Source organism: Ceratosolen solmsi, unplaced genomic scaffold, assembly GCF_000503995.2.
Source record: "Ceratosolen solmsi marchali unplaced genomic scaffold, CerSol_1.0 scaffold35, whole genome shotgun sequence".
Lineage (NCBI taxonomy): Eukaryota > Metazoa > Arthropoda > Insecta > Hymenoptera > Agaonidae > Ceratosolen > Ceratosolen solmsi.
Genome location: NW_011948423.1, coordinates 1493372 through 1504784, shown reverse-complemented (window position 1 = coordinate 1504784; position 11413 = coordinate 1493372). Strand labels below are relative to the sequence as shown.

At 33.2% G+C, this 11413-nt stretch overlaps 1 protein-coding gene across 1 annotated transcript in view; it reads left to right on the top strand.

Annotated features, from left to right (window-relative positions):
* Positions 1–8849, top strand: part of LOC105362108 (uncharacterized) — a 13997-nt gene extending 5148 nt beyond the window's left edge. The window contains exons 5-8 of the mRNA XM_011499458.1: positions 2948–3170; positions 6487–6751; positions 7122–7331; positions 8097–8849. Coding sequence (XP_011497760.1) covers positions 2948–3170; positions 6487–6751; positions 7122–7331; positions 8097–8475 — 1077 coding nt within the window. The 3' untranslated portion in view covers positions 8476–8849. The remainder of the gene's footprint in view (positions 1–2947; positions 3171–6486; positions 6752–7121; positions 7332–8096) is intronic.
* The last annotated feature ends 2564 nt before the right edge of the window (positions 8850–11413 follow it).

Here is an 11413-nt window from a genome sequence, read left to right as displayed (position 1 = left end):
GTAGTAGGACGTTGAAAGCCATTTATTAGAATTTACATTGATTAGAATTGAAAATACTTGCATAGTTAATTGTCGATTGTCGCGCTCGTCACGAATGCATAAAGAATTTGCTTTTACGACTTTTCAATTTATCATTCTTTCGGATGGATTTTCCTATGCCTTGCTATTTGCCCTTAAAACAATATACTTCTCGCATTTCTAAACAGTAACATATATCATTTTTGCATTTAAATTACAAAATCATTTAGTTATGTGGAAGGTGAAAAATTCTCGTGGTACGCTCGTTTGAAAGAAATCTATTGGACTTATTGTTTCTTATTGACAATGCTCCTTTCATTCCATTCGGTATGATAATTCTCACTGCTCTAGTAACTATTCAACTTTTTAACTTACTTCAATGTCCCTTTAAATCCCATATGAAACATGATAATTTGTAGGGTCCAATAACAGCTCGACTGTGCGTCTTGCAAAATTTCACGGTGATAAATATTTATAAACGGACTTCCGGGCCCAAAAGATTTATGTCTTTAATATCATTACATCGGCACTCGAGCGCTTTACTTCAAGCGCTCAGGTTCAGTTACGTTAAAGGTCATAGATTCTTTTAATAAAACTACGACTCGTGAGACTTAAATAATCCCCCCGTCCAATGCCTCACATCGTACAAAATAACTCGAGAAATTTCAAAGTAGCCAAAGGAATAATATTGACGCGCGACAAAAGTGTATTGCTATCGCCGACAATAAAGATTATGCGTGAGCAAACATGAGAATAATTCAGCAGAAAATGGGTCGCTCTCGACCAGCATCATCATCATCATCATCATCATCATCATCATCATCATCATAAGCGTGAGAATACTCGCGACGTAACTCGCGAACGCCTCTCGACATTGAGAAATTGCAAGGTCGTGAGTCTTTTTTACATCTTTCGACTCTTTATCTTTCGAGTTTTTGCCCTCGGAAACGGAGCAAGGCGCGGTAATCACTTTAACGCACTCGCTTGCGTATTTATTAACAGCGCGCATGAACGCCGTTGCGACGTCGCAGTTTTATGCGACAGGTACACTTTTCTCATGACTCATAAACTAGGTCTCGATTATTATTATTCTGACGGTGCGCGCGCGATCGAGCCAAGAGTTTCTCTTCTTTCCATCACTCCTATCTTCCTATCGCGCTTCTCTCCTCCCCCGCCCCTCCCATCCTGCTCACTCTCCTTTTCGACTAATTGTACCTAAGGTTATGGAAGTGATTATTTCGAAGGCAATCCACTTCCTTGTGTGCGCTAGAGCGTACGATCGCATCATCGTTTTGGGTAGTCGTGCAAACCGAAAATAAGCAAAAACCTTTGTCAAAAGTACATTTACATGTGATAATCTTCGTGATGTTATAAGATAATAATTTGGTTACAAGGACGTCGCCGATTAAATAAATGAATCCATAGTTTAGACATTTTCATTCATTTTCGAATTTGCTATTTAATAAAGGGCACCATTCGAAGAAGAAAAAACGCGTTTAGGTGTTTTTTTTTGTTTTTTTTGTTGTTTTTTTTGTTTTTTTTTGTTTTTTTTTTGTTTTTTTGTTTGTTTTTTTTTTATAGTTTTCGCGAGCGTGCCATAGAATTTAATATACATGTATTCTCTTTGATAGGAAATTTCATCACGAAATTAGTTTACGTATCATCTTCTTGATATCAATGTTATAAATTTACACATTAATAAGACGATTAATAAAAATTTATATTAAAAGCATGTTATATAGAAGGTATTGTTACACATTTTCTTTGAAATGATATATTCAATGTTAAATGATAAAAATCTTTATCTTAATTTTCATTAAAACTATAATGGGGAGTTGTGTTGAGAAACTTAATTCATAATTGAGTAATGGACGTGGGGGGCATATTTTAATGCAAATATCAGTACATTTTTCAACAATGCTATGTCCTCTTTAAAATATAAACTAAATATAAACTAAAATGTATATTAAATTTATTTAATGCCGATAAGAATAATGAATAAACAAATACGATGAATGTTAAACGAAACTAAAATTTCGTAATTTAATGTCATAATATAATAATTAATACGTATCAACATATTATATTTAATTTCTTATTTTTAATTAATTGCCTCTGCTGTTATTGTTTATAATCACGTAAATTATTATATACACACGGTTATAGTATAGTCATATGTAGTTATAATTCCAAAACATTATGTTAGAAAGGTATAATTTTTACCCTAATAATTTAATGTCTAGCATTATGCAATGAATAAACTATTGTTTACGATAATCAGAATACTTATCTTCATGTTGGTATTGTACAAAAATAAAAGTGAGAGAAATATGGATGGATTTATTTTAAGAAAATATTGTAGTTACTTATTTTAATTTAATAACTATATGATAAGCAATCGTGTTCGGGTACAACTGTGTAAACAGCATAATTAAAGTGTTGCCTAAATTAAAATTAATTAAATCACATTTTAATGTAAGATTATTTAATTTTTGTAGCCGTAAATTACGTCATCTTATTTGCCATTATTTGCAAATTTCAAACAGAATGAATTCTAATTGATTATAACGTAAGTTCCTGTTTGTAAGTCGGAAAATCTTTGACTACGCGATTGAGAATAGTTGAAAGTTTTTATGAAAAAGCTAATATGCAAAAATATTTTGCCCAAAATACGTTAAACTTATTGTCAAAAGTACGCAAAGACAAATATTCCAATGCACTAATACTACTAACAATCGCTCTCACTGTAAATGCTCTTTAACTCCCTCCGCCTCCACTAATTCACACTCAATTATCAACAAACAATTAATCGTACGTTTACAAAATTTCGATCTCTGTATCGGCGTTGGATCATCGTGCGCGGCTCCCCATGAAATCATCCACACACACACACACACACACACGGATACCATCAAATTTGCTCGAGAAGGAGGTGTTCCTGCTGGGCTTGGGTATCATCCTGTTCGGCATTGTCGGCGCCCTGTCGCTTGCATCGATCGATAGCGTCCCCGGTGATCTCATCGACAATGCCGCGGTCCTCGGTGTCCTCTGCCTCGTCACCGCCCTCGTCTTCATCGCCGACTTGCTCATGAGTCCCGTGTTTGGCAAGAAGAAACACGACGGCACGCAGACCAGCGCCAACAAGGAGCAAGGTCTGTCGTAATTCTTGGAATTTTGAAAATGCGAGCCTCTACTACACCCTTTCTCATTTATTGTTTTCCCGTTGGTTTTATTTTTGTTTTTGTTTTTGTTTGTTTTTTGTTGTTGCGTCGCGAACCCGCACTCACCTCAGCGCCCATTCATTCGTCTGCTTATAATGCGCATTGAAAATTATTGAATTGATATAATCGTGACGTAAGTTTTAATATGGAAAATCTCTGTAAGGAAATGTAGATTGTGTGTAATTAAAGAATATTTTACAAATCAAAATTGACGTTTGGCTCAATATTTTCATTCGTACATATTTCCCTCAACAATTTAGCTGTTCGTGGTGGCCATTGTGCTCATTTCCAAATGGAGGCACAATAGTTTTGACACTTTCCTCAGAGTATAAATAAAATGAAATATTATCTTTATGTATTCTCTTATCAAGTAGGTGTTTTTGTTTTTCTTTCTTTCTTTTTTTTTTTTTTTGTTTATTTAATTTTCGAAAATTGTCAATAAATTTTACAATGCTATCAGCAGAAGTTTCGGAATTACTGGTGTCTAAATTGAAAAACGTTCTTTGTGTGCTTAACAATTGTCTCTCGATGCTTTCTTTGTATGTAGCTTCACAGAAATTTATAAAATGCTATTGAACCATTCGAAAACTCTAAAACTATAAATACAAGAGTACTTTAATGATTTTCGTAAATAAGTTGATTTAAAAAATTAATACTATTCTTCTACGTAATGTCCTTTCCGTTCTATAAATTCGTGTTGTAAAGTTATTGAATAATTCATAAAAAATGTATCGTGTACATAAAGTTCTCGATAAAATGTCAAATACGAGAAAATTAAATAATCGGTAATGTACGAAAATACATTGCAAATAGCATATGCTTTGGTTATAATAATAAACAAATTGTTATTATTAAATTATCAAGACATTATTTAACAAGTATTTATGAGTTAAAATTATATACAGTGACAATTATTTATATGTTATAATGATAAACTGATTAGTCTTTAAAAATATTAATGCTTAAAAATTTAATTACACATCGAAAACAGCAATATTGATTTGAAATATAACTTTCTTCATAATATTACTTATAATTCTCTTAATATTTTTATATCCCTAACAGAAGGCACAAGTATTGCATTTCATTCAACTCGTAGTTATTAATTAATAATCGTTGATAATTAAACTTGCGGATTATTTCTTGACTGTAGCAGCAGAGATCGATGGAAATTTATTTAAGTTACTAAGCTGACAAAGATTTATTTGTTTTGCAATAAAATTTCTGTAAATAATCATTTCAATGGCCACCATGAAGCAATTAAAATTTATTATTTGTCTATAATAATTCATTAATGGATATCAACATACGTATATTTAACATTGAACCAAAATTGAACATTATTTGCTTCGAAAACAAAAAAATAGGGTTTCTGCAATTACTACCAAGTTCTACGTAGTTTTCATTTTATTTTATTAGCGGCGTGTTCGGTGCTAACAAAGTGAAACGCCATAAAATTTATGAACGAGAGCTTCATTACGCGACGTTATGCTTCATTGTTTCCAACGGCCTTAAGATTCTCCATTTCTCTTAATGCTCTCCAAATGAGCGGTTTTGTCATTAGGCATAAAGGCTTCCTTTAGTTTACTTTTTCGCCGTGAAATTTATCCTTTCGTCAATTATCACGTACAGCGTGTATGAAAAATATTGACTCTTAAATTTAATGTTGATATTACATTGAGCTTGAAGTAGCGAATTTACGTGTTTGGTGAAAGTGTAATTTTTTCAAATTTTCCTCGTTACGAATAAGTTATTTCATCGTATTAAAATTATGATTTTTATTATGTAAATGGCTGATTTAATAAAGTGTAAGAGTGTGCTGAGTACTGGCCATTGTTTTTTTTTCTTAAGTGTACAAAGCTATATAATTAATATTGTGATACATTGTATATTATCAATCATGATTAACAATTACGTAGGAAGTAAACAATTAAAGGTGACAGTATAAAAAAAAATTATATACATACTCGTGCATATTTTTTATGAATTAGCAATTAAGTATAAAGAAGAAAGATAAGCCTCAATTTAATTAAATGAATTGAACAATCATGTACCCTAGAAATACACTGTGCGTAAATAAACGTATGTTTCGTTGAGATTTCTATTTTATGAAATAAAGTAGACATTACGAAGTTAATTGCACATATTTGTACGAATATTTATTCATGCCATAATCGACAAATGTACTTAAAAAAAAAAAAAAAAAAAAAAAAAAAAAAAATATATATATATATATATATATATATTTCATATGGGAATACAACCGTACAACTTTAAATTTATTAATGATTCAATTACCTAATTTGTATTTTTTTCTTTCGAACTTTACGAAGAAAAGTGTATTTGATAAAGTTTATTACTTTATTTTACTTAGGATTATAATTTATTTTTAAGGTAAACGTAAGCCGACGAATATTTATTTTATAGCATAAAAATCATGTTTTCGCACGCTTCTGACCTTATTATGTATAAAGCGCGCAAGGTCGTGATTTTTGTACATACAGTCGTGTGTAAAAATAATGCTTATTTAACTTTTACGCAGATATATATATATATATATACATGTATGAAATCCAGCAAATACATCGTAACCTAAATTTAAACGGGAAATTGATATAACGGATAATGAATACGGTATAGGCCATTTTGACCTAAAAACTAGCAATTGAGATAGATACCTAGTTGTTACAGAAGTACAAAAAGGAATGATTGAGAAAGAATGTTGACTGGCTTACTGTTATTGAACATGAGAACTATTCTGTCCTTATTAACATAACATAGGACGAGCGTAATGCGGTGCAGCAATATTATATATGTAAACGACTCGCATAATTCCCCGTACGTTTGCGCGAATATGCGATTAAAATTATATTAGTTATCTAATACTATTTTCTACTCCATTCAAGGATAAAATAAGCATCGGTCTTGCGAGCTAAATACTTCTGGATAAGTTTTTCACTTGATTTTATGAAATCGCGGCAAACGAGCTGTCGGCCTTCCATATCACGCTAAATCGATGTAAAATCACACGGCCGGGATTTAGTCGATTCGATCTTCCCATAAGCAAGTCGCATTGATTTCTCACTTCAACTCTCAACGCCGATTGCCGTCGCCCCGTTGCTACGAACGAGAAAGCAAACGAAACGCAGCCACATTATAAAGTAATCAGCGGGGCGTTGAGCGTCGATGAGCCCGTGATAAAGAAGCTCCGGGTTGCACATATTGCGGGGCTGCTTTCTGATTGCAGCCAAGCACTACGTGACGACGACGACGATGACGGTGAACGAGAAGGAGCCGCAGCCGAGCCTCTGGCAGCCGCCCACGCCCGAGATGACGGAGAAGCGGACGAGCGCGAGCGAATTGCGGCAAAAGGCGGTGGATGATGAGTCGAGGGTGGTGAAGATGGTGGAGGAGGAGGAAGAGGACGATCGGGAGCATAGGCTCGAGAGGGCCGAGCGCCAGATGCGCGAATATGCCCAAAACATCGAGAACGGGCGAGGAGGGCGGGGCAAGTCGACGGTAAGGAGTTATCCCTGTTTCCTTTGCACTTGATGGATCGAAAGCTGAGAAGAGGCGTGGCCTGGCAATTAATTATCGCATTCGCGCATTGTATGAGTGTTTTGACCGTCAATTAGGAGCCGTACGGCTTTGTCATTGTAATGAGGTTTGTGGGAGCGGTAGAAGAGACAGTGACTGTCTCACTATAGAGGTGCCGATCTCCATTTAACAGCAGTTTTAATAATCTTAAGCGTCGGCCTTCGATGACGCATCTCGCGACAAAGAGTAGACCTTGCGGATGTCGAGGCTAATTTTAAATCTTCGAACGGATTTAATTTGGCGATTAGAGGCGATCAAAGCATTTTTCAATTGGCTGTCGTAGAGAAATCGGGATCGGGATCGGGACGAGACGCCCAGGAAGTCAAACGGTTATTACAGGAACGAGGACATGTACCATAGACCGGTGGATGAGGTGGACAGTATCCCGCCATTCCCGACCAACGGCGAGCCGCCCAAGTTTGGAAAGGTCGTCAATCCTGGTGTGAGGATAATGCAAGTAGATCGGGACGTCGAGCGAGGATACGATAATTACAGGCAAGTCCAGGGACGAGGCTAATTATCAGGGTTTGTTGGTTTTAATTGACTGTCGTAGTATTGGGAATACGCTTTCGCTCACGCTTTAACGCAAAAAATCTGGTAGAAGTAGAGATCGCGTACACTGTCCGTTAGTATTTGTTTTGTGCTTTGTGTCGCTGGTAAACGATGTCGTAGGAACATTGTGAGAATTGTCTTTTCATTGTTATTACAATATTTAAACTCTTTACACAAGACGGAAGGTCGTATTTTATTCAAATTTATTCCCATACGGGTTGTATTTTTTTTTCTTCTTCTTTTTTTTTTTTTTTTATGTTTTACGTGTACAAAAGTATTCAATTATTTCATATCGATATATAAGAAATAAATTACATTTTTTCTTCGTTCGTTCGTCTGTTTTTTCATTTACTGTTTTATCATTGAAATAACGATTGTATATTAAAAGTAAAAGCAACTCCTTATGACATTACCGGCAATAGGTACTTTCGCTAATAAAATGATTAATGTTTTTTTTTTTTTAATTTTTTTTTTTCACAATAATGCCTTCGTTTTCTTCGCCATAAAAGTCATTCTCGATCTTCCTTCAACATCTCGAAGCCCAAGCGCGCGCATACGCATATTGTCAAGTGTAGATGCTGCGAATCTTTCGACTCCTCTCCTACGCGATTAAACTGACAACAAAAACGCTTCTTGCCTTCTTCTACCCGACTCTTTCCTCTCGGCTCGTACATGCTCGCCGACATGCAGGGGCAAGATTGCTTGCAGGTATTCCGATTCAAGTCAGTATGACAACGTGCCCACGCGAATGCGCGGCTCTTCCCCAGGAATCTTAAAGAAGCAGCGCGACGTATTCTTCGGCGATCCGCATCGTTCGCGCGGATATCGGCCGCAAGGCGAGCCCCATCGCCACCACCATCAGCATCGCGTCATCCGGGACGAGATGGAGATGCTGGAGGAATGTTTCGACGAGCTGAGAACGTCGACGATGACTACGGCAACGCAGACTATCACCGGCACTAGCGGCGGTCCAAAGTCGACGCCCATTTCGCCCAACGACCCGGGATACGTGAGGCACACGGCGAGCAACTGGCCACAGAACCTCAAGCCTCAGTCGCCGCAATCGGGCACACTTTACGAGCGTTGAGGAGCTTAGCGTTGAGCGTTGAAGAGTTTATCGTTGAAGAGCCTAAACATCGGCGCGATGCATTTCCATTTCTACATTCTCTATTCTAATGTAGCCGCTGTTCGCTGTTAAAGAGCCGCTGGGTTCCCGTCAGAGTCGGTCGATTTTCCAATTCGCTCGACGCTCCACATCTTTGGAAAATCGTTTGAGCTCACTAGTTGAAAGCTCATCAAAGACTGCTTTCAGAGATTGTTGTGCTTAATTGTTCAAACGGTTAAGGTACGTCGATTTTTTCTCGTGCACAGTTTTAATTCTTTGGAGATTACGAATCCCTTTACAGCTCGAAATTTTTTTATATTACCATGAGAGAATAGAATCGTTGTCCTTGTCTCATCGTTTCTTTTATAATCTAGCTACCGGAAAAGCTCAAAACTTGCTTCAGTCGTTCTGTAAAATACGATACTGAAATTTATCCTCGGCTTACTTGCATTTTGCATACGATATTACATTACATTTCTTTTGGCCTATTCATATATAATGAAAGAATATGAACTTTGAATGGTTGAAATGTTATATTAAGTATAAAAGTTTAAATGTAAAATCTCATCATTTTAATTGTCATATAAACTACAATTGCAAAAGTAATTAACTGCTTTTCCTAGCACAACAAGAAAGTGTCATTGTATTTAACAAAGGATGTCTGGAAATTTAGCTAACTTGAGGTAGTATACGCAAAAATTGAATTTGAAACAACAATGTTTGAAAAGTCACATATTATAGAAAGTATGACAACAACTTGTTTATACAGAAAATTATTTATGTAGAGATTTGTGATTCGCCATATTAAAGAAAAATTATAAACAAAATAAAAATCTAAAAATAATCATCTAGTGAACAGTAATGATGATGATGATGACATTTCTATGAATTTGTTTAGATTAAATTTTCATAAACAAATACACTATTACAATAGAATAGAATAGAATAGAATATAAATATAATATTTAAGAAGAAAGAAAAAATTATTAATTTGCTCGTATTCATTATGATTAGAATGTCAATTTTTAATAATATTATGAATAATAGTATAAAAAACAAAATGTATTAAACGTCTGAAAAAATAAAAAATTGTAATTAGAAATAAGTATTTAGGATTATAAAACTATGGTCAAAAAGATATATCTAATATATCGATAATACTTAAGAAAGATTTTTTAAGTTGTTAAGTCTCTTGTCATTAGTGTATTTCGAAAAATTACCAATACATTCCAATGTGATCATTTGATACGTTACAGTGTTCTTTATTACTACTATTAAGTTTAAATAAACAAGAAGGAAATTATATATTTGACATTTAGGGCACAACACATGTTTATAGATATTTTAATTTTTTTTTTTTTTTTTTTTTTTTTTTATCTTTATATACAACCATGTTATTTTACTAAATTTTGTTTAATTATTCATACCTTTTTATCCGATGTTACATATTTTTTTACTGTATATAATTGAAACGCTTGAAATTAAAACCAATTTGCATAAACGACTTAGTCAACGTTAATTATTATTAGGCGGAATGAAAACGAAATAAATCCATTTGAATGGCTCAACAAAAAATGGTCTCATAAAATTTTGTAAAATACATGCTACTGGTGAAAATGAATTTACGCTCTTTTCACGTACAAATCAATCTAAAAATTCGTTATAAAAATTATTTATTTATTTATTGAATGTTACTAAATTATTTTATTGAATTGTATTTTTTAAAATAAAATCTTCTATTGTCAATGTTAAACATTATTTCCATAAATTTATAAGAATATTGTTTCAATCGTGCCAAAATCTTCGTATATTAAATATGAAAATTTTTAAATGTTATTATAACTTTTTAATTATATTTATTTTTATAATGCATCGGTATCCACTATAACGTATTAAATATATACTTACTTTTAGAATTAACCAAATCAAGGAATTCTTAGTTATTGAAAAATTGTATTTTTTTGTTAAAAAAAAAAAAAAAATGAAAAATGAATCAACAAAAAAAATTAAGTCAATATGATTGTTGTTAGAGTACAGATAATAAATAATATTTAAAAGTTATTAAAAACAAAAAATAGTTTAAATAGGAAGTTTTTTTTATTTTAACGTTTAAGATTGTTAATTTTAATATTATTTTTTACTAATTTTATAATAATTCACAAAATGGAGACTGTATATCTTGTATTAACTATATTAAATTGATTCTAATAAATCTCTAAAAAATCAACTTCCTAATAAAAAGCCATTACTTATATATATATATATATATATATATATATATATATATATACACAGATACATATGCATACACATTTTGTTAAGTATTTTTAAAACATTTAGAAATTGCAAGTATCATGCTAATGTTAAATATGAAAAATCTAAGGATTTAATAAAGAATAAATAAGGATAATGAAATAAATAACAACTTCACTTTGAAATATCAATTTCTTTTTAATACAAACTTTCAACGTCATTTCATATTCTCCTTGTCTCTATCTTGACACTTATATGCGCATGTATTACAGTGTTAATAATCAAAAATAACAATCGCAAAACGGTTAGTTTTGTTCAATAATAAGACATTTAATCGATATTATTAGTGTAACTTTTTATGTCTCCATGTAAATTGTACCATATTAAAGCGAAACAAGTAGTATACAAATATTTTTCGCTGCACTTTATATATGTAAATATATATAAATAAAAAAAATTATATTCCCTTACAAATTCATTTTTAGCTTGGTCGTTCTTGCTTCCCCCCTCTTCTTTCTCCCCCTCCTTTAACACTTTATCGATACTATTCTCCTCCCTTCCTTCCGCCCTTCCATCTGTCTATCTATCTATTTATCTATCTATCTATTTCTCTCTCTCTCTCTCTCTCTCTCTCTCTCTCTCTCTGTATAACTCGTTCATACACGCA